The sequence below is a fragment of the Leptopilina boulardi genome, unplaced genomic scaffold (genome assembly GCF_019393585.1).
Source record: "Leptopilina boulardi isolate dan_hultmark-lab unplaced genomic scaffold, ZJU_Lbou_2.1 LbouV2_213, whole genome shotgun sequence".
Classification (NCBI taxonomy): Eukaryota; Metazoa; Arthropoda; class Insecta; order Hymenoptera; family Figitidae; genus Leptopilina; species Leptopilina boulardi.
The window spans coordinates 731,990-756,935 of NW_026137767.1; the positions used below are offsets into that span (position 1 = coordinate 731,990).

At 33.5% G+C, this 24,946-nt stretch overlaps 2 protein-coding genes across 2 annotated transcripts in view; one reads left to right on the forward strand and one right to left on the reverse strand.

Moving 5' to 3' along the window:
- Positions 1-24,946, forward strand: part of LOC127279017 (ionotropic receptor 75a-like) — a 380,333-nt gene that overhangs the window by 237,000 nt on the left and 118,387 nt on the right. The window contains exon 6 of the mRNA XM_051301087.1: positions 17,909-18,123. Within this exon, the coding sequence (XP_051157044.1) occupies positions 17,909-18,123 (215 nt within the window). The remainder of the gene's footprint in view (positions 1-17,908; positions 18,124-24,946) is intronic.
- The window catches only part of LOC127279020 (uncharacterized), a 335,741-nt gene that overhangs the window by 57,179 nt on the left and 253,616 nt on the right, over positions 1-24,946 (reverse strand). The window lies entirely within an intron of this gene.

The window sequence follows — 24,946 nt, forward strand, 5'->3', positions numbered from 1 at the left end:
GGCGAACTATGGGCCAAGTATGCCGTAGAATATGAGGCGAAAAAAACACTTTTTTTTAAATTTTTGAACTATGGACCAAGTATGGCGAACTATAGAAGGCAAAAGAAATCTTTTTTTTCAAATTCTTCAAATATGGGCGAACTATGGCGAAGTATGGGAGGCAAAAAAAATCATTTTTTTCAAATTCTTCAAATATGGGCGAACTATGGCGAAGTATGACAGGCAAAAAAAATCATTTTTTTCAAATTCTTCAAATATGGGCGAACTATGGGCCAAGTATGGCGAAGTATGGGAGGCAAAAAAAATCATTTTTTTTAAATTCATCAAATATGTGCAAACTATGGGCCAAGTATGGCGAAGTATGGGAGGCAAAAAACATAATTTTTTTCAAATTCTTCAAATATGGGCGAACTATGGCGAAGTATGACAGGCAAAAAAAATCATTTTTTTCAAATTCTTCAAATATGGGAGAATTATGGGCCAAGTATGGCGAAGTATGGGAGGCAAAAAAACACTTTTTTTAAATTTTTAAACTATGGGCGAACTATGGGCCAAGTATGGCGAAGTATGGGAGGCGAAAAAAACACTTTTTTTAAATTTTTGAACTATGGGCGAACTATGGGCCAAGTATGGCGAAGTATGGGAGGCGAAAAAAACACTTTTTTTTAATTTTTAAACTATGGGCGAACTATGGGCCAAGTATGGCGAAGTATGGGAGGCAAAAAAAATCATTTTTTTCAAATTCTTCAAATATGGGCGAACTATGGGCCAAGTATGGCGAAGTATGGGAGGCAAAAAAAATTATTTTTTTTAAATTTTTGAACTATGGGCGAACTATGGGCCAAGTATGGCGAAGTATGGGAGGCAAAAAAAATCATTTTTTTCAAATTCTTCAAATATGGGCGAACTATGGGCTAAGTATGGCGAAGTATGGGAGGCAAAAAAAATAATTTTTTTCAAATTCTTCAAATATGGGCGAACTATGGCGAAGTATGACAGGCAAAAAAAATCATTTTTTTCAAATTCTTCAAATATGGGAGAATTATGGGCCAAGTATGGCGAAGTATGGGAGGCGAAAAAAACACTTTTTTTTAATTTTTGAACTATGGGCGAACTATGGGCCAAGAATGGCGAAATATGGGAGGCAAAAAAAATCATTTTTTTTTAAATTTTTGAACTATGGGCGAACTATGGGCCAAGTATGGCGAAGTATGGGAGGCAAAAAAAATAATTTTTTTCAAATTCTTCAAATATGGGCGAACTATGGGCCAAGTATGGCGAAGTATGAGAGGCAAAAAAAATCATTTTTTTCAAATTCTTCAAATATGGGCGAAATATGGCGAAGTATGGGAGCCAAAAAAAATCATTTTTTTTCAAATTCTTCAAATATGGGCGAACTATGGGCCAAGTATGGCGAAGTATGGGAGGCAAAAAAAATCATTTTTTTCAAATTCTTCAAATATGGGCGAACTACGGGCCAAGTATGGCGAAGTATGGGAGGCAAAAAAAATAATTTTTTTCAAATTCTTCAAATATGGGCGAACTATGGCGAAGTATGACAGGCAAAAAAAATAATTTTTTTCAAATTCTTCAAATATGGGCGAACTATGGGCCAAGTGTGGCGAAGTATGGGAGGCGAAAAAAACACTTTTTTTTAATTTTTGAACTATGGGCGAACTATGGGCCAAGTATGGCGAAGTATGGGAGGCAAAAAAAATCATATTTTTTTAAATTTTTGAACTATGGGCGAACTATGGGCCAGTAATGGCGAAGTATGGGAGGCAAAAAAAATCATTTTTTTCAAATTCTTCAAATATGGGCGAACTATGGGCCAAGTATGGCGAAGTATGGGAGGCAAAAAAACACTTTTTTTAAATTTTTAAACTATGGGCGAACTATGGGCCAAGTATGGCGAAGTATGGGAGGCGAAAAAAACACTTTTTTTAAATTCTTCAAATATGGGAGAATTATGGGCCAAGTATGGCGAAGTATGGGAGGCGAGAAAAATCATTTTTTTTTAATTCTTCAAATATGGGCGAACTATGGGGCAAGAATGGCGAAGTATGAGAGGCTAGAAGAACACCTTTTTCAAAATTTTTAAACTATGGGCGAACTATGGGCCAAGTATGCCGTAGAATATGAGGCGAAAAAAACACTTTTTTTTAAATTTTTGAACTATGGACCAAGTATGGCGAACTATAGAAGGCAAAAGAAATCTTTTTTTTCAAATTCTTCAAATATGGGCGAACTATGGCGAAGTATGGGAGGCAAAAAAAATCATTTTTTTCAAATTCTTCAAATATGGGCGAACTATGGCGAAGTATGACAGGCAAAAAAAATCATTTTTTTCAAATTCTTCAAATATGGGCGAACTATGGCGAAGTATGACAGGCAAAAAAAATCATTTTTTTCAAATTCTTCAAATATGGGAGAATTATGGGCCAAGTATGGCGAAGTATGGGAGGCAAAAAAACACTTTTTTTAAATTTTTAAACTATGGGCGAACTATGGGCCAAGTATGGCGAAGTATGGGAGGCGAAAAAAACACTTTTTTTAAATTTTTGAACTATGGGCCAACTATGGGCCAAGTATGGCGAAGTATGGGAGGCAAAAAAAATCATTTTTTTCAAATTCTTTAAATATGGGCGAACTACGGGCAAAGTATGGCGAAGTATGGGAGGCGAGAAAAATCATTTTTTTTTAATTCTTCAAATATGGGCGAACTATGGGGCAAGAATGGCGAAGTATGAGAGGCTAGAAGAACACCTTTTTCAAAATTTTTAAACTATGGGCGAACTATGGGCCAAGTATGCCGTAGAATATGAGGCGAAAAAAACACTTTTTTTAAATTTTTGAACTATGGACCAAGTATGGCGAACTATAGAAGGCAAAAGAAATCTTTTTTTTCAAATTCTTCAAATATGGGCGAACTATGGCGAAGTATGGTAGGCAAAAAAAATCATTTTTTTCAAATTCTTCAAATATGGGCGAACTATGGCGAAGTATGACAGGCAAAAAAAATCATTTTTTTCAAATTCTTCAAATATGGGCGAACTATGGGCCAAGTATGGCGAAGTATGGGAGGCAAAAAAAATCATTTTTTTTAATTCTTCAAATATGGGCAAACTATGGGCCAAGTATGGCGAAGTATGGGAGGCAAAAAAACACTTTTTTTAAATTTTTAAACTATGGGCGAACTATGGGCCAAGTATGGCGAAGTATGGGAGGCGAAAAAAACACTTTTTTTGAATTTTTGAACTATGGGCGAACTATGGGCCAAGTATGGCGAAGTATGGGAGGCAAAAAAAATCATTTTTTTCAAATTCTTCAAATATGGGCGAACTACGGGCAAAGTATGGCGAAGTATGGGAGGCGAGAAAAATCATTTTTTTTTAATTCTTCAAATATGGGCGAACTATGGGGCAAGAATGGCGAAGTATGAGAGGCTAGAAGAACACCTTTTTCAAAATTTTTAAACTATGGGCGAACTATGGGCCAAGTATGCCGTAGAATATGAGGCGAAAAAAACACTTTTTTTTAAATTTTTGAACTATGGACCAAGTATGGCGAACTATAGAAGGCAAAAGAAATCTTTTTTTTCAAATTCTTCAAATATGGGCGAACTATGGCGAAGTATGGGAGGCAAAAAAAATCATTTTTTTCAAATTCTTCAAATATGGGCGAACTATGGCGAAGTATGACAGGCAAAAAAAATCATTTTTTTCAAATTCTTCAAATATGGGCGAACTATGGGCCAAGTATGGCGAAGTATGGGAGGCAAAAAAAATCATTTTTTTTAAATTCATCAAATATGTGCAAACTATGGGCCAAGTATGGCGAAGTATGGGAGGCAAAAAACATAATTTTTTTCAAATTCTTCAAATATGGGCGAACTATGGCGAAGTATGACAGGCAAAAAAAATCATTTTTTTCAAATTCTTCAAATATGGGAGAATTATGGGCCAAGTATGGCGAAGTATGGGAGGCAAAAAAACACTTTTTTTAAATTTTTAAACTATGGGCGAACTATGGGCCAAGTATGGCGAAGTATGGGAGGCGAAAAAAACACTTTTTTTAAATTTTTGAACTATGGGCGAACTATGGGCCAAGTATGGCGAAGTATGGGAGGCGAAAAAAACACTTTTTTTTAATTTTTAAACTATGGGCGAACTATGGGCCAAGTATGGCGAAGTATGGGAGGCAAAAAAAATCATTTTTTTCAAATTCTTCAAATATGGGCGAACTATGGGCCAAGTATGGCGAAGTATGGGAGGCAAAAAAAATTATTTTTTTTAAATTTTTGAACTATGGGCGAACTATGGGCCAAGTATGGCGAAGTATGGGAGGCAAAAAAAATCATTTTTTTCAAATTCTTCAAATATGGGCGAACTATGGGCTAAGTATGGCGAAGTATGGGAGGCAAAAAAAATAATTTTTTTCAAATTCTTCAAATATGGGCGAACTATGGCGAAGTATGACAGGCAAAAAAAATCATTTTTTTCAAATTCTTCAAATATGGGAGAATTATGGGCCAAGTATGGCGAAGTATGGGAGGCGAAAAAAACACTTTTTTTTAATTTTTGAACTATGGGCGAACTATGGGCCAAGAATGGCGAAATATGGGAGGCAAAAAAAATCATTTTTTTTTAAATTTTTGAACTATGGGCGAACTATGGGCCAAGTATGGCGAAGTATGGGAGGCAAAAAAAATAATTTTTTTCAAATTCTTCAAATATGGGCGAACTATGGGCCAAGTATGGCGAAGTATGAGAGGCAAAAAAAATCATTTTTTTCAAATTCTTCAAATATGGGCGAAATATGGCGAAGTATGGGAGCCAAAAAAAATCATTTTTTTTCAAATTCTTCAAATATGGGCGAACTATGGGCCAAGTATGGCGAAGTATGGGAGGCAAAAAAAATCATTTTTTTCAAATTCTTCAAATATGGGCGAACTACGGGCCAAGTATGGCGAAGTATGGGAGGCAAAAAAAATAATTTTTTTCAAATTCTTCAAATATGGGCGAACTATGGCGAAGTATGACAGGCAAAAAAAATAATTTTTTTCAAATTCTTCAAATATGGGCGAACTATGGGCCAAGTGTGGCGAAGTATGGGAGGCGAAAAAAACACTTTTTTTTAATTTTTGAACTATGGGCGAACTATGGGCCAAGTATGGCGAAGTATGGGAGGCAAAAAAAATCATATTTTTTTAAATTTTTGAACTATGGGCGAACTATGGGCCAGTAATGGCGAAGTATGGGAGGCAAAAAAAATCATTTTTTTCAAATTCTTCAAATATGGGCGAACTATGGGCCAAGTATGGCGAAGTATGGGAGGCAAAAAAACACTTTTTTTAAATTTTTAAACTATGGGCGAACTATGGGCCAAGTATGGCGAAGTATGGGAGGCGAAAAAAACACTTTTTTTAAATTCTTCAAATATGGGAGAATTATGGGCCAAGTATGGCGAAGTATGGGAGGCGAGAAAAATCATTTTTTTTTAATTCTTCAAATATGGGCGAACTATGGGGCAAGAATGGCGAAGTATGAGAGGCTAGAAGAACACCTTTTTCAAAATTTTTAAACTATGGGCGAACTATGGGCCAAGTATGCCGTAGAATATGAGGCGAAAAAAACACTTTTTTTTAAATTTTTGAACTATGGACCAAGTATGGCGAACTATAGAAGGCAAAAGAAATCTTTTTTTTCAAATTCTTCAAATATGGGCGAACTATGGCGAAGTATGGGAGGCAAAAAAAATCATTTTTTTCAAATTCTTCAAATATGGGCGAACTATGGCGAAGTATGACAGGCAAAAAAAATCATTTTTTTCAAATTCTTCAAATATGGGCGAACTATGGGCCAAGTATGGCGAAGTATGGGAGGCAAAAAAAATCATTTTTTTTAAATTCATCAAATATGTGCAAACTATGGGCCAAGTATGGCGAAGTATGGGAGGCAAAAAACATAATTTTTTTCAAATTCTTCAAATATGGGCGAACTATGGCGAAGTATGACAGGCAAAAAAAATCATTTTTTTCAAATTCTTCAAATATGGGAGAATTATGGGCCAAGTATGGCGAAGTATGGGAGGCAAAAAAACACTTTTTTTAAATTTTTAAACTATGGGCGAACTATGGGCCAAGTATGGCGAAGTATGGGAGGCGAAAAAAACACTTTTTTTAAATTTTTGAACTATGGGCCAACTATGGGCCAAGTATGGCGAAGTATGGGAGGCAAAAAAAATCATTTTTTTCAAATTCTTTAAATATGGGCGAACTACGGGCAAAGTATGGCGAAGTATGGGAGGCGAGAAAAATCATTTTTTTTTAATTCTTCAAATATGGGCGAACTATGGGGCAAGAATGGCGAAGTATGAGAGGCTAGAAGAACACCTTTTTCAAAATTTTTAAACTATGGGCGAACTATGGGCCAAGTATGCCGTAGAATATGAGGCGAAAAAAACACTTTTTTTAAATTTTTGAACTATGGACCAAGTATGGCGAACTATAGAAGGCAAAAGAAATCTTTTTTTTCAAATTCTTCAAATATGGGCGAACTATGGCGAAGTATGGTAGGCAAAAAAAATCATTTTTTTCAAATTCTTCAAATATGGGCGAACTATGGCGAAGTATGACAGGCAAAAAAAATCATTTTTTTCAAATTCTTCAAATATGGGCGAACTATGGGCCAAGTATGGCGAAGTATGGGAGGCAAAAAAAATCATTTTTTTTAATTCTTCAAATATGGGCAAACTATGGGCCAAGTATGGCGAAGTATGGGAGGCAAAAAAACACTTTTTTTAAATTTTTAAACTATGGGCGAACTATGGGCCAAGTATGGCGAAGTATGGGAGGCGAAAAAAACACTTTTTTTGAATTTTTGAACTATGGGCGAACTATGGGCCAAGTATGGCGAAGTATGGGAGGCAAAAAAAATCATTTTTTTCAAATTCTTCAAATATGGGCGAACTACGGGCAAAGTATGGCGAAGTATGGGAGGCGAGAAAAATCATTTTTTTTTAATTCTTCAAATATGGGCGAACTATGGGGCAAGAATGGCGAAGTATGAGAGGCTAGAAGAACACCTTTTTCAAAATTTTTAAACTATGGGCGAACTATGGGCCAAGTATGCCGTAGAATATGAGGCGAAAAAAACACTTTTTTTTAAATTTTTGAACTATGGACCAAGTATGGCGAACTATAGAAGGCAAAAGAAATCTTTTTTTTCAAATTCTTCAAATATGGGCGAACTATGGCGAAGTATGGGAGGCAAAAAAAATCATTTTTTTCAAATTCTTCAAATATGGGCGAACTATGGCGAAGTATGACAGGCAAAAAAAATCATTTTTTTCAAATTCTTCAAATATGGGCGAACTATGGGCCAAGTATGGCGAAGTATGGGAGGCAAAAAAAATCATTTTTTTTAAATTCATCAAATATGTGCAAACTATGGGCCAAGTATGGCGAAGTATGGGAGGCAAAAAACATAATTTTTTTCAAATTCTTCAAATATGGGCGAACTATGGCGAAGTATGACAGGCAAAAAAAATCATTTTTTTCAAATTCTTCAAATATGGGAGAATTATGGGCCAAGTATGGCGAAGTATGGGAGGCAAAAAAACACTTTTTTTAAATTTTTAAACTATGGGCGAACTATGGGCCAAGTATGGCGAAGTATGGGAGGCGAAAAAAACACTTTTTTTAAATTTTTGAACTATGGGCGAACTATGGGCCAAGTATGGCGAAGTATGGGAGGCGAAAAAAACACTTTTTTTTAATTTTTAAACTATGGGCGAACTATGGGCCAAGTATGGCGAAGTATGGGAGGCAAAAAAAATCATTTTTTTCAAATTCTTCAAATATGGGCGAACTATGGGCCAAGTATGGCGAAGTATGGGAGGCAAAAAAAATTATTTTTTTTAAATTTTTGAACTATGGGCGAACTATGGGCCAAGTATGGCGAAGTATGGGAGGCAAAAAAAATCATTTTTTTCAAATTCTTCAAATATGGGCGAACTATGGGCTAAGTATGGCGAAGTATGGGAGGCAAAAAAAATAATTTTTTTCAAATTCTTCAAATATGGGCGAACTATGGCGAAGTATGGGAGGCAAAAAAAATCATTTTTTTCAAATTCTTCAAATATGGGCGAACTATGGGCCAAGTATGGCGAAGTATGGGAGGAAAAAAAACACTTTTTTTAAATTTTTGAACTATGGGCGAACTATGGGCCAAGTATGGCGAAGTATGGGAGGCGAAAAAAACACTTTTTTTTAATTTTTGAACTATGGGCGAACTATGGGCCAAGTATGGCGAAGTATGGGAGGCAAAAAAAATCATATTTTTTTAAATTTTTGAACTATGGGCGAACTATGGGCCAAGTATGGCGAAGTATGGGAGGCAAAAAAAATCATTTTTTTCAAATTCTTCAAATATGGGCGAACTATGGGCCAAGTATGGCGAAGTATGGGAGCCAAAAAAAATCATTTTTTTCAAATTCTTCAAATATGGGCGAACTATGGCGAAGTATGACAGGCAAAAAAAATCATTTTTTTTTAATTCTTCAAATATGGGCGAACTATGGGCCAAGTATGGCGAAGTATGGGAGGCAAAAAAAATCATTTTTTTTTAATTCTTCAAATATGGGCAAACTATGGGCCAAGTATGGCGAAGTATGAGAGGCAAAAAAAATCATTTTTTTCAAATTCTTCAAATATGATCGAACTATGGGCCAAGTATGGCGAAGTATGGGAACCAAAAAAAATCATTTTTTTCAAATTTTTCAAATATGGGCGAACTATGGCGAAGTATGACAGGCAAAAAAAATCATTTTTTTCAAATTCTTCAAATATGGGCGAACTATGGGCCAAGTATGGCGAAGTATGGGAGGCAAAAAAAACACTTTTTTTAAATTTTTGAACTATGGGCGAACTATGGGCCAAGTATGGCGAAGTATGGGAGGCGAAAAAAACACTTTTTTTAAATTTTTGAACTATGGGCGAACTATGGGCCAAGTATGGCGAAGTATGGGAGGCAAAAAAAATCATTTTTTTCAAATTCTTCAAATATGGGCGAACTACGGGCAAAGTATGGCGAAGTATGGGAGGCGAGAAAAAAACTGTTTACAAAATTTTTGAACTTTGGGCGAACTATGGGGCAAGAATGGCTAGAAGAACACCTTTTTCAAAATTTTTAAACTATGGGCGAACTATGGGCCAAGTATGCCGTAGAATATGAGGCGAAAAAAACACTTTTTTTTAAATTTTTGAACTATGGACCAAGTATGGCGAACTATAGAAGGCAAAAGAAATCATTTTTTTCAAATTCTTCAAATATGGGCGAACTATGGCGAAGTATGGGAGGCAAAAAAAATCATTTTTTTCAAATTCTTCAAATATGGGCGAACTATGGCGAAGTATGACAGGCAAAAAAAATCATTTTTTTCAAATTCTTCAAATATGGGCGAACTATGGGCCAAGTATGGCGAAGTATGGGAGGCAAAAAAAATCATTTTTTTCAAATTCTTCAAATATGGGCGAACTACGGGCAAAGTATGGCGAAGTATGGGAGGCAAAAAAAATCATTTTTTTCAAATTCTTCAAATATGGGCGAACTATGGGCCAAGTATGGCGAAGTATGAGAGGCAAAAAAAATCATTTTTTTCAAATTCTTCAAATATGAGCGAACTATGGGCCAAGTATGGCGAAGTATGGGAGCCAAAAAAAATCATTTTTTTCAAATTCTTCAAATATGGGCGAACTATGGCGAAGTATGGGAGGCAAAAAAAATCATTATTTTCAAATTCTTCAAATATGGGCGAACTACGGGCAAAGTATGGCGAAGTATGGGAGGCAAAAAAAATCATTTTTTTCAAATTCTTCAAATATGGGCGAACTATGGGCCAAGTATGGCGAAGTATGAGAGGCAAAAAAAATCATTTTTTTCAAATTCTTCAAATATGAGCGAACTATGGGCCAAGTATGGCGAAGTATGGGAGCCAAAAAAAATCATTTTTTTCAAATTTTTCAAATATGGGCAAAGTATGGCGAAGTATGGGAGGCAAAAAAAATCATTTTTTTCAAATTCTTCAAATATGGGCGAACTATGGGCCAAGTATGGCGAAGTATGAGAGGCAAAAAAAATCATTTTTTTCAAATTCTTCAAATATGAGCGAACTATGGGCCAAGTATGGCGAAGTATGGGAGGCAAAAAAAATCATTTTTTTCAAATTCTTCAAATATGGGCGAACTATGGGCCAAGTATGGCGAAGTATGAGAGGCAAAAAAAATCATTTTTTTCAAATTCTTCAAATATGAGCGAACTATGGGCCAAGTATGGCGAAGTATGGGAGCCAAAAAAAATCATTTTTTTCAAATTTTTCAAATATGGGCGAACTATGGCGAAGTATGGGAGGCAAAAAAAATCATTTTTTTCAAATTCTTCAAATATGGGCGAACTACGGGCAAAGTATGGCGAAGTATGGGAGGCAAAAAAAATCATTTTTTTCAAATTCTTCAAATATGGGCGAACTATGGGCCAAGTATGGCGAAGTATGAGAGGCAAAAAAAATCATTTTTTTCAAATTCTTCAAATATGAGCGAACTATGGGCCAAGTATGGCGAAGTATGGGAGCCAAAAAAAATCATTTTTTTCAAATTTTTCAAATATGGGCGAACTATGGCGAAGTATGGGAGGCAAAAAAAATCATTTTTTTCAAATTCTTCAAATATGGGCGAACTACGGGCAAAGTATGGCGAAGTATGGGAGGCAAAAAAAATCATTTTTTTCAAATTCTTCAAATATGGGCGAACTATGGGCCAAGTATGGCGAAGTATGAGAGGCAAAAAAAATCATTTTTTTCAAATTCTTCAAATATGAGCGAACTATGGGCCAAGTATGGCGAAGTATGGGAGCCAAAAAAAATCATTTTTTTCAAATTTTTCAAATATGGGCGAACTATGGCGAAGTATGACAGGCAAAAAAAATCATTTTTTTCAAATTCTTCAAATATGGGCGAACTATGGGCCAAGTATGGCGAAGTATGGGAGGCAAAAAAAATCATTTTTTTTTAATTCTTCAAATATGGGCAAACTATGGGCCAAGTATGGCGAAGTATGGGAGGCAAAAAAAACACTTTTTTTAAATTTTTGAACTATGGGCGAACTATGGGCCAAGTATGGCGAAGTATGGGAGGCGAAAAAAACACTTTTTTTAAATTTTTGAACTATGGGCGAACTATGGGCCAAGTATGGCGAAGTATGGGAGGCAAAAAAAATCATTTTTTTCAAATTCTTCAAATATGGGCGAACTACGGGCAAAGTATGGCGAAGTATGGGAGGCGAGAAAAAAACTGTTTACAAAATTTTTGAACTTTGGGCGAACTATGGGGCAAGAATGGCTAGAAGAACACCTTTTTCAAAATTTTTAAACTATGGGCGAACTATGGGCCAAGTATGCCGTAGAATATGAGGCGAAAAAAACACTTTTTTTTAAATTTTTGAACTATGGACCAAGTATGGCGAACTATAGAAGGCAAAAGAAATCATTTTTTTCAAATTCTTCAAATATGGGCGAACTATGGCGAAGTATGGGAGGCAAAAAAAATCATTTTTTTCAAATTCTTCAAATATGGGCGAACTATGGCGAAGTATGACAGGCAAAAAAAATCATTTTTTTCAAATTCTTCAAATATGGGCGAACTATGGGCCAAGTATGGCGAAGTATGGGAGGCAAAAAAAATCATTTTTTTTAAATTCATCAAATATGTGCAAACTATGGGCCAAGTATGGCGAAGTATGGGAGGCAAAAAAAACACTTATTTTAAATTTTTGAACTATGGGCGAACTATGGGCCAATTATGGCGAAGTATGGGAGGCGAAAAAAATCATTTTTTTCAAATTCTTCAAATATGGGCGAACTACGGGCCAAGTATGGCGAAGTATGGGAGGCGAAAAAATGATTTTTTTTGCCTTCCGTAGTTCGCCATACTTGGCCCATAGTTCGTCCATAGTTCAAAAATTTTTAAAAAAAGTGTTTTTCTCGCCCCCCCTACTTCGCCATACTTGGCCCATAGTTCGCCCATAGTTCAAAAATTTTTAAAAAAAGTGTTTTTTCCCCTCCCATACTTCGCCATACTTGGCCCATAGTTCGCCCATATTTGAAGAATTTGAAAAAAATGATTTTTTTTGCCTCCCATACTTCGCCATACTTGGCCCATAGTTCGCCCATATTTGAAGAATTTGAAAAAAATGATTTTTTTTGCCTCTCATACTTCGCCATACTTGGCCCATAGTTCGCCCATATTTGAAGAATTTGAAAAAAATGATTTTTTTTGCCTCCCATACTTCGCCATACTTGGCCCATAGTTCGTCCATATTTGAAGAATTTGAAAAAAATGATTTTTTTTGCCTGCCATACTTCGCCATACTTTGCCCATAGTTCGCCCATAGTTGGAGAATTGAAAAATAGTATATTTCGATACAAGGGGCCAAACGAGCGTTTTGCTCGTTACACGAGTAATGGGCATACGCTCGTGAGGCAACGAGTATCGAACCATATTTTTCTTTATAAGTGCAGGCATAACCTCGTTTGACAGTTACTTGCAGCCACGAAGTAGTATAAGGAGACCTCACGGCAATGGTAGTAGAGGCAAAAGTCAGCCTACATTTGGGGGAACAGAGTTGTGCTAGTTCTGACAACGTTCAGAGGCAGCGCTTTTGCGGAGAAAATGTAAATTACAGAAACAGTTTTGGCGGTATTATGCTTATTGTGTACTACACGTGGTTTGAGATTCAAGTGAAAAATGTTGTGACAAAAAGAAATACCTAAAACAACAATCTTTCAGAATTAATATATTTTATAAACCGCACTTATATACAGCTAGGATTTGAAATAATACTCAAATTATGTTTACATCCGTTTAATACAGGTTAATATGTCAGGAGTAAGCAGACGATATTTCAGTACTAAATTTCAACCGCAGAGGCGCAACCTCTGAACGTTGTCAGAAATCGCACAACTCTGTTCCCCCAAATATAGGCTGGCTTTTAAGCCGCGTGAGGTCTCCTTATACTACTTCGTGCTTGCAGCTATTCAAAATGTCCGACTCGCTCATTGTGCGCGCGGACGATGAGCAAAATGTTTTGGCCACCGCTTAACGGTGAGCAAAATACTTTGCTCATCGTCCGCGCGTACAGTGAGGGATTCGACTATTTTGGATAGCTGAAAGTGGTTGCCAAACGAGGTTTTTGCATGCACGTATAAAGAAAAAACTGTTTTTTCCTAATTTTGAAATTTACCAATTTAAAAAGTGTGAAACGTAATATTTAAAAATTGAATTAGTTTTCAATTTTTTAAATCAATAATTATTCTCTTTTATTAAAAAAACACATATAAATTGCATTTTTCAAAAAACACTTTTAAAAAAGCAGTTTTTGCAAAATTTTTTAAATTACTTATCTCAATGTTGTAAAAAATAATGGCTAAAAAGCAGATTATTCTTCAATTTTTTAAATAAATAATTATTGTTTTTCATATAATTTTTTCAAAAAAGTACATATAAAAAAGAAATTTTTTGACAATTTTTTAAATTGCTATTCTCAATATTGTAAAAAAAGAGATTAAATTTCAAATTGTATTTCAATTTGTCAAATAATTAATTATTGTTTTTTATCTTTTTTCCAAAGGAGAACATATAAAATAGCATGTTTTTTAGAATTTTTAAAATTACTCATCTCAATGTTGTACAAAAGGTTGAAAATCCAATTATTTTCAATTTTTTAAATAAAAAACAATAGTTATTTAGTTGAAAAATTGAAAAATAAATTGGTTTTTTGGCCTTTATTTTTTACAAAATTGAAATGAACAATTTAGAAAGCTGTCAAAAAAATGTTTTTTTATATGTGCTTTTTGAAAAAAGTAAATAAAGAACAACAATTTATTGTTTAATTAGTAATAAACAATTTTAATTATTATTTATAATAAAATTAATTTAAATATTTGATAAATTACATAAGAATTTTCCAATTTTTATCCTGGTCTTTCCAAAAATGGCCTACATCCCTGGCGGATTCGATTTGCGTAATGTCTACTTAACTAAGCGGACTTTAGGTAGACATTAGGTAGACATGTAAAAAAACGTATAAAAAAGCTATTAATCAACTTATTATGATAAAAAAAAGTTGATAAAAGGGTAAATGAATGTTTATAGAGTAAATTCGTACAAAATTTGTAATTAATAAAGCAATAAATAATTAATAATGAATGGAAATGTGCGCGAGGTACCTGATCAGTTCAGCTGTACAATTATTTTCGTGCTATTTTCATGAAAAGAATATAAATTAACTCCAAAAACAATTGATATTTATAAAAAAGTGTAAAATTGATTTAATTTTAGTGTTTGCAATACGAATTATTAAATAATAATTAAGTTTTTATTAAATGTGAATAGTGTTGTGAAAACCTGTGAAAACTAATGAGTTACTACATTACCGATCGCATATGATAATAAAAAGTTCTCGATGAGTGTAACAAAAAAGCTGCAATCATGTCCGTAATTTTGAACGAGAAACAATTATGAAATCAATAATTATTTGTATAACTTTATTCTGAATTTTAAAATTCACTTTTTATTTTCTTTCAAAGCAAAAGCTTGGAAGAAAACATGCTCGCACTGTATTGTAAAAACTGGTGGCGCCATCTCTGGCAATCTCGGAAATTATGTACTTGGTTAAATTGGAGCTTTTTTGTTACACTCATCGAGAACTTTTTATTGTCATATGCGATCGGTAATGTAGTAACTCATTAGTTTTCACAGGTTTTCACAACACTATTCACATTTAATAAAAACTTAATTATTATTTAATAATTCGTATTGCAAACACTAAAATTAAATCAATTTTACACTTTTTTATAAATATCAATTGTTTTTGGAGTTAATTTATATTCTTTTCATGAAAATAGCACGAAAATAATTGTACAGCTGAACTGATCAGGTACCTCGCGCACATTTCCATTCATTATTAATTATTTATTGCTTTATTAATTACAAATTTTGTACGAATTTACTCTATAAACATTCATTTACCCTTTTATCAACTTTTTTTTATCATAATAAGTCGATTAATAGCTTTTTTATACGTTTTTTTACATGTCTACCTAATGTCTACCTAAAGTCCGCTTAGTTAAGTAGACATTACGCAAATCGAATCCGCCAGGGATATAAGCAATTAGTGTATTTTTCTTTACTTGTGACAACCAACTTAAACATTGTTTAAAAAACGTTTAAAACGCAAAATTTTGAATTTTCCGCACATAACAGACAGAGTCTATATTATTCTGAACATTTTCCAAAAGGTTTTTTTAAAAAATATTCAAAATTGTGCTTTTCACATACCTGAGAAGTTTGCGTGTCATGCGCCATTATTTGTGACGTCACGAAGGTTCAAATGCTCTTAAAGATACCTTTTTCATAATCTAGAAGAGTAATGTAGCATGTTCTACAAATGCAACTTTTCTGGTTTAACCTTTCCAAAAGCAATTTTCCGACCGCATTGTGCACATGTTTTCTTCCGGTGCTCCTCATGAGAACTCATTTTAAAATGGAGAAAAAGCAATTGGTCTTGCGCGCAAGCTATAAGTTAATCAGTCAGTTGTTACAAGAAGTTACAAAACTAATGCACGAATACATTGATATGAATGGATAAATGAATGAAATTTCAACTTGAATATAAATAGATAAATAAAGCTTAAATGGTAAATTAAGCTTAATGGTAATCTTAAAATATGAAAAATTATTGTAAAACGCAGTTTAAAAATATTTCGAAAAAAATTGGTTCTGATTTTGGACAAAATTGTTTTAGCGTCTATAAAGAGTAATCTAATAAGCTATTCTACAAGCTTTTGTATGTATTTTACTATAAGTTAAATATACTAATGCTTAGTGAGTACGTACTGTACACTAAAATGGTTTACCAATGAACAATACAGATATAATTGTTGATTATTGAACAGTATAATACAATGCTAAAAATACATTTCGTAAAATGTAATTTTAAGTTTTTTCGACAAAACGATCTGCTAGGATTTTATGAATAGCAATTTTTACATTTACGAATAGTCTTCTAAAAGCTTGTTCAGTCAATTTTTGGATCCATTTTAGTCGAACCTGTCGATGCTTGAAGACCACTGTGTTACGAGCCAAGTTGTATATTTAATTGCGCAAGCGCAATTGCACTTGGTTATTTTGTGGATTCAGCCTTAGTGTTAATCATTAAGATGAACCGGGAAAGTTTAAATAATTACACAATTAATTTCCGTTAAACGGAGGGAAAATCCTCTTGAAGACGAACAATAATAATTAGATAACGAATTAACCAATTATTAATTGTTCCGACTTCTAGATTAAAACCCAAGCTTTTATTAAATATAGAAAGAGACAAATACAAAGTTGACTTGGAGCGAACTCGACAAGTCGAAGGCAAGATAAGATCTGACGTAAAGCATAAAGTACAAGTAGTGGAGAAGCGCTCAGCTGTGAGTCCATGTGGCTTCTTTGCGCATGCTCTTTATATTTTCTTATTCTATGCTGTTTCCAGCAACACTGCACTGCACAACACTACGTATCTTATTTACTATACACTTTACTAATTATATATTTCAAGGTATATCTTATACATAATATTTATTATATTATAAATATTATAATTAACAATATAACATACTCATACGTATTAATGTAATAATTAATTATTATCTTGTTATTGTGTAAATAACACACACACACACACCACGATTATATATTTAATAATGTTCTATAGAGAAGATGATGATTTTTAATTTATATTTTTAATGTAAAAATCTAGTTGATATAAAATATTTCTTTACAAATATTTTATCCTTTGTTTGATCAATACGTGACTTTTCTCGATTTAGCGAGTCTACATGTGTGTCTGGTCAACATGTGTTTGGTGTCCTGTAGAGAAAGGACCACAACTTTTTCAAGTGGATTTTTTATGATCTTTAAGGGTTTTTATTTCATGGTTGGGATTAAAGGAAAGTTAGAATCATATTTCCTTTTGCTATTTTACTTAATTTATGACTTTTCTTAGAACTGTTTATATTCTTTGATTTGAGAATAAGACTTGAAAATACTTAAAGCGTGAAGATATTATTTTACAATTAAGTTAACTTTTTATAGTTTCCTCAATTGCTAAATTTATGTGAGAATAAATTCTAGAATACAAAATATTAATTATTTAATATTTTGAATATTTATTATTTAGCGCGTAAGTATCGTTAATTCGAGATATCGAAAAGTTATTCGAGCGAGAATATAGTCGCTCGTTACAACTGTGATCTGAAAGCGTTGAATATTTTTTTCACAGCACTGGCAACTGTGTAAACCAAAGAATTAAATTCCAGAGCTCTAAATATTCTCCGCACAGCACTAAATGTTCTGCAGAAAATAATCACAATTTTTTACTGTTTTATTTCTCGACTGTATAAGATAATGATTTATCGGTTTAGACTGAGGGATTAAAGTTAATGAAAAGAACAAGGCGTCAACTGTTTATTTAAACAGGAATTAATTAGTTAATTTATTAACAAAAATCCTAGCTTTCGGGGGAAAACCAATTACAAAGTTCACCAATGAACGTGCCAAAAGAAAACAATGCTTATTTAAAACAAAGAAACAAATTTTTTTTCAATTATACATTATTTCCTTCTGTATCAATTAAAAAATTTATTGACACAACCATATCATCGGTTTGTAAAAACGTACTTATAAACAATGTTAATTCTCATTTGTCTCTCATTACTACAAAAAAAATCGCTGGCCAACTTTCACACATTCTCTCTTGAATGAAATTAGCATTTGAAACATAATAAAAATATTTTTATTTATATAGGTCTTGCTTTATTTTTCGGAACCCTGAAACGCATGATATTAAAATAAACCAATTTTTTCGTCCATTCTCACTGGATTGTTGGTTTTTCTCATTACTTTTAATTATTCTTTGTACAGTTGCAATTGGTATATTTCTAAGTAGAGAGGATGACGATAATACTGCAGAACATTATTCAATTGCGATTCTTGTAACTCTTGGAGCTGTATGTCAACAAGGTATTGTGAGTTAAAATAAACAAAATAATGAAATAGATTAACCTTTCGTTTTTGTAACATACATTCACTGGTGTCTGAGTACACAGAAAAAAACTGTACTCAAAATGAGTACGTAATCATACTCATTTTGATATGTAGCAAAAATGATAACGCTCTTATTCATTTTGAGTTTTCAGTGAAAAAGTATAAAAATGAACAACGTCAGTTTCATTTTGAGTAAATGTTTAACTATGAATTATAGATAAATAACAAATGATTATTTAATTTAAAATAGTACTAAAACAATTGTTTTTCATAAATAAACACTTTTAAACTAAAAAGACTTTAATTCTTAAAGTGAATTTATTATTATTTATAAAATAAAATAAATCAAGTTTTAGGTTAAGAAACATATGAAATGACAGGCAGTAATACCAACTGCGTTAACATGAAGTAGAGAAAGAAAGCGCTATTGTCTAAAAACCAAAAGTAATGGCGCCTTATTTAAAAAATTTAAAAGTAAAATATTGTTTACGAAACAAAATGATATTGTGTTAAATTTTTTTCACATTAATTAATAAATAAAAAAAATTTATCTTTAAAAATTTTAATTCTTAAAATCACTGTTTTGTGATCAATAAACTAATAAAAAATTATAAATTCAATATATGTGATTGATGTAGTTTTTCTTTGGATCTATAGTAATTATTAGTAGAAGTTGTTCTTTTTTTTTATTTAAAAAAATTCATCGTCAATGGACGAAAAGCTTTGCTTTTTTTGTAATAAACGAAATGATTATTTTAAAATATTATAATATTATAAAATTGAGTTTTTATTATTTAAAAATTCTTATGTATAATATATTTAAAATAAAAATAAATTTATATTATTATATAATTAAATTAACTCATAATTATTAATATTATTAATATAATATTATAATATGAATAATAATAATTATTATTATTATAAACAACTTTAATAATAATGTGATAAAATTTTTTTTCGATAGAAAATAAAAACTTTAATAATATTTTGAATATTTTAACTTTAACTGCAATGCTAATAATTTTTTTTATTTAATATTTATAAAAAATTTTAGAGACATAAATTGTATTCTATGATTTTGGTTTATTACGTTTGAATTACTTTGTTCGTTCATCCTCAGATGACGCACTATGAAGGTGGTTCCAGAATAGGTGCAAAAGCCAAGTACAAGTGCAAGTCCAAGTGACAATCTTATGAGTGCGAAAGAGATAGGTAGTCTATCTATCTCTTTTGCATTCATGGGATTTGCATTTGGACTTGCACTTGTACTTGGCTTTTGCACCTATACTGGAACCGCCTTGAAATAGTTCACAGTTAGTACCAACATAATAGTGGTAAACAATTTTATCTAGCATAACCTGACATTTGATACTAACCAGTTTCATTTTGAGTAACGTGAAGTTTGCCGTTTACTCATTTTGATAATTTACTCAAAATGATAAGCAGCAAAAATGAGTACAGTTTTTTTCTGTGTAATGCCGGTTGAAAAAACTTGTATAGGATCGTGTACAGGATCGTGTACACGATCTTGTACATGTTCATTCACTAGGTCATGTACAAGAGCAGCAAGTGAACATGTAAAAAGAATTGGACCAAAAATCTTGTACAAGAACATGAACAAGAATATGTACATGAACATGCATATGTTTATTCCTGGTAACTAAAGACACTCTGCTCGTGTCCTTATGACTAATGTTAAAAATTTCCCCCAATTTTGAAAATATAAAAAAATTAACACAAGATCATGTACATGAACTTACGCATATTTTTACACAAGCACACGAGCATGGACTAGAGAACTTGATTTCTTTAGTTACCATGAATAAACATATGGTCGATTCCACGTGAGATTTACCTATAACATTTTAAATTCTGTAAATATATTTTTTTTTGATCTTTACAGAAAAAAAGGTTTACGTATATTTTTATTTTTTTAAGTGCTCAAATTTTCGAGTTATGAATTTTTAAAAATCTGATTTTTTCGTTTTTTTAAATTACACCTAATTTTAATAACATCTGTTCTGAATGGTGAGATTGATAAGAGTGAGTAGATGAAGGATAGGGAAATTTGATGGTGACGTATGAATGACGTCGACAAGACGAAAGAAAGTGGGAAGAATGAGAAAGGCAGTTATCTCTGTACCTCTGGTGAATGAGCCAGGAAAATTCATAATTATGTAACTATAAAATTAAATAAAACTAAAGACTGTTCAATTTTCAACAAAGAGTTTTACTGTCCACTAATACGCTATACGCAACATTTGGTCCTTCGAGCTGGATTTATCTAACAATTTCGGAGTGGATATAATGAGAAATCGTTGAAAGTGAAAATGATAAGATAATTGTGAATCGCAAAGGGACGCCATCAAGCACATGGTGACGCTAAATCATTATCGGAGATAGCTCAATTTTATAGACACTGTTGATGGAATATTTTTAAACTAAATCTTGGGAATTTATCTTTTAATCGACTGACTCTACATGGAATATTTTAATTACTGGAAAATCTGTCTAATGGAAAAGCAAACGATTTGAGAAGGAAGGAATTGTTTAAACGTCTTATCGATCTAACAAGGATAGCACGAGGCGTCGTCGGCAACTCATCGAGTTTAATATTGGACATTATCTAATTGTTTTTATGTATGATTTGATGTTTTTTACTCCTGTGAACTAAGCGCAACGCATTAGGTAAGATTTTATTCTTTTAAAATAAATAAATTCGTTTCAATCCGACCAAAGATGGCAGAACTAGAGCAAAAGAAAAAACTTCGCACAGCGGTAAAGTCAAAAGCAACTCGTTTCAAAACTAATGTAGATGCATATAGTCCAAATGTTGAGACAATTTATGAATTAGAGTCGCGATTAGAGAAGTTTGAACAACTTTGGTCGGAATTTGAACAAATTCAAAGTGAGATTGACGCCCTTTCGCCTGAGATAGAGAATAGGGAGACTTTTGAGAACGCCTTCTTTTCCACGCAAAATGTCGCGAAACGTAAAATGGCTCAATGCTTGGATCGCTCGAGATCCACACAGTCAAATTCAGAAGCGGCCATATTGACAAATGGAATTAGTAGGGGTTCATTAACACATGCGCGACTGCCTATTATCACTTTGCCTAATTTCGATGGTAGCTACGAGCGATGGCAAAGTTTCTTTGACACATTCAATGCGATGGTTCACAGAAACACGTCTCTTGATACAATAACAAAGTTTCACTACTTGCCATCTCCGTTGACTGGGAAAGCAAAAGATTATATAAATTCGTTTGAGGTCACTGAAAGTAATTATGCAATTGTTATCGAATTATTGAAAAAGCGTTATCACAATTCTAGATTAATAATAAATCATCATGTTCAGCAATTATTTAATTTGCCGCAAGTGACAAAAGATTTAGCAGGGTCATTACGCACACTATCCGATGGTTTACAAAAGCATACGCGCATACTCAAGCAGCTGAAGGAACCGATCGACATGTGGGATACATTGTTGATTTATTTAGCATCTACGAAACTTGATCATACTACAAAACGAGAATGGGAATTAAAGGCCGTGTCGGACAAACTATCTAAACTTACTGAATTTATCGATTTTTTGGAAACGCGATGTCAGATGATGGAGGCTATCAGGCCGAATCCTTCACATATGACAATAACAAAAACAAATTTGTATCAAGGAATAAAGCGGGAAAACAATAAAACGTTGACTCACATGGCGGTCGGTAATAATTCAGCTGATTGCGTATTATGTCACAAGGACCATAGAATTTACGTCTGCTCAAGTTTTCGTGATTTATCGGTGGAAGACAGGAGAGCGAAACTTAAGTTTCTTAATTTATGTTTTAATTGTTTGGGGATAAAGCATGCAGCTAAAGATTGCAGATCTTCACGTTTGTGTAAGTATTGCAATCAAAAGCATCATTCTTTGTTGCATTCAGGCAATCAACTAGAATCAAATAATAATTACCAAAGGTCGAAAGAAGTTGATAAGCAGAGTGACGGGAATTCGGGTTCTAGTGTTTCTGTGAACATGTTTGCACACAAAGACATGGGGGAAAAGGTATTGTCAACAGTCGCGATATTTGTTCAAAATGATGTGGGTAAAAGGATCAAGGTTAGAGCGCTGTTAGATAACGGATCTATGGCAAATTTTATGACCAGGGAACTTTGTGAACAATTAAATTTAAAGGAAAATCAGGTAGCGCATACTATATCGGGAATAGATTTGACACAAACAAACATTAATTCGTGTACCTCGGCGACGATTAAATCTGTACAAAATTCTTATAAGGTTAGGGCTGAATTCTTTATCACGAACAACATTTCCCAATGCATTCCAATAAAGAAAATTGACCTTGATTCATTGTCCATTCCTGAGCAAATCAAATTGGCAGATCCCGATTTCTACAAGCCTCAACCTGTTGATATTCTTTTAGGCACCACGATTTTTTGGGATTCTCTTGAGCCTAAACTTTTCTAAACTATTTTCATCTTGGAATAAGCTTAAAAGAGTCATGGCATATTGTTTGCGGTTCAGGGACAATTTGAAAAGAAAATACAAGGGTGATCCAATGATCACGGGAAATTTACTAGCCGAGGAATTGAGTAAAGCTGAGATGGTACTGGTCAGAATGCATCAGGAGGAGGAGTTTCCGGAGGAGATTAGCAGGCTTCAGCGAGACCAATTGATAGATTCAAAGAGTAAGCTTTTACCTCTGAATCCCTTTTTGGACGATAATGGATTGGTTCGAGTTGGGGGACGACTGTCACATGCATCTGCCTCCTATTCCCAACGCTTTCCCGTTATCTTGTCATCCAATCATTTCCTCACTGAATTGGTTATACGCGATGTTCATTACAAAAATTTGCACGCCGGGACTTCGTTCTTGCTTGCTTCACTGCGCGAAGCGTATTGGATCTTATCTGCCAGGCGAGCGATCCGTAGGGTGCTTCGTAAATGTATATTATGTTTTCGACTTAAACCGAAAATTGTAAGTCAGCTGATGGGCAGCTTACCGATGGAGCGGGTGACGGCATCACGAGCGTTTGCACATGCAGGACTAGATTATGCGGGACCATTTAACATTAAAATTTCACGAAATAAAACGCAAAAGGCTTATCTCTGTGTCTTTGTGTGTATGGCGGTCAAGGCAGTTCATTTGGAGCTGGTCTCGGATCTGTCAGCGAGTGCGTTTTTAAATGCCTTAAAAAGATTTATTGCCCGCCGCGGGAAATGTGTGTCTTTGTCATCGGACAATGGAAAGAACTTTGTCGGGGCCAAGAACGAATTGCAAAGAATTGTTGCACAATTGCTAACAGAAACCGAGAACAGGACCAAAATTTTGGATTTTGTAGCTAATAACTCAATTAAGTGGAACTTTATTCCACCTTATTCCCCTCATATGGGTGGCTTGTGGGAAGCGGCGGTTAAATCGGCGAAGTCGCATTTGAGGGGTGTGCTCAGTGGCACGCCTCTTACATTTGAAGAATTCTATACTCTAATTGTTCAGATTGAATCAATTTTAAACTCGCGACCATTGTGTCCAGTATCGTCAGATCCAAGAGATATAAATGTTCTTACTCCTGGGCACTTTTTGGTGGGAACCGCGTTAAATTCAATTTTAGAAGAGAATATTCTCGATGTGCCAAGTAATCGCGTTAACAGATTTCAACTATTGTCTCAAATGCAGCAATCTTTCTGGCGAAGATGGTCACGTGAGTACATCACTCAAATGCAGGCTCGTTCTAAATGGCAAAAATGCCTCGACGACGATAAGTTGCGCTTAGGTCAAATGGTGGTGTTGAAAGACGACAATCTACCACCACTGCGATGGCGATTGGGTCGAATAGAAGAACTACATCCTGGTCACGATGGATTAGTTAGAGTATTAAGTGTGAGAACAAGTACTGGAGTGACGAAGCGAACACTACCAAAAATATGTATTTTACCAACGGATGACGAATGAGAAGAAATGAGTGTGAGTTGTTGTACGAATTGATTAATTGAAATGCTGTGTGAATCGGATGTGAGCATTTCAAGGAGGGCGGTATGTTCTGAATGGTGAGATTGATAAGAGTGAGTAGATGAAGGATAGGGAAATTTGATGGTGACGTATGAATGACGTCGACAAGACGAAAGAAAGTGGGAAGAATGAAAAAGGCAGTTATCTCTGTACCTCTGGTGAATGAGCCAGGAAAATTCATAATTATGTAACTATAAAATTAAATAAAACTAAAGACTGTTCAATTTTCAACAAAGAGTTTTACTGTCCACTAATACGCTATACGCAACAACATCTAACTCTAAAAGTATTGAATTTAGGAATTCAGACCAAGATACAAAAAAGTTTCAGTTTTTCATCGACTTTCAAAATATGTAAACGAAAAAAAATTTAATTTGTTTATAAAAAACAGCGGTTTTTTATAAACGAATAAAATTTTTTTAAATTTAGGAGCAATTTTTTTTTATTTTTACATACATAAAAATAAGAAGAAAATTTTGTAATAAGTTTTGGAGAGGGCATGATAATCCTTTTGTTTATATAATTTGTTTAAAAAATTTTTTTTTTACTTTTTTTCGTTTTTTTTTTATTTTCCCTGGCGGATTTGATTTACCTAAATTCGACCCAGCTGGGGCGAATCTAAGTCGAATCTAAGTCGAATTTAGGTAATTATCAAAAAAAAGCTTTAAATTGATGAAAATTTATAAAAATTAGTATTGTGAGGTTAAATGAACATTTATAGAGTTAATTTTTATAATAATTTTAATTATTAACGTGATAAATAATAAATAATCACTT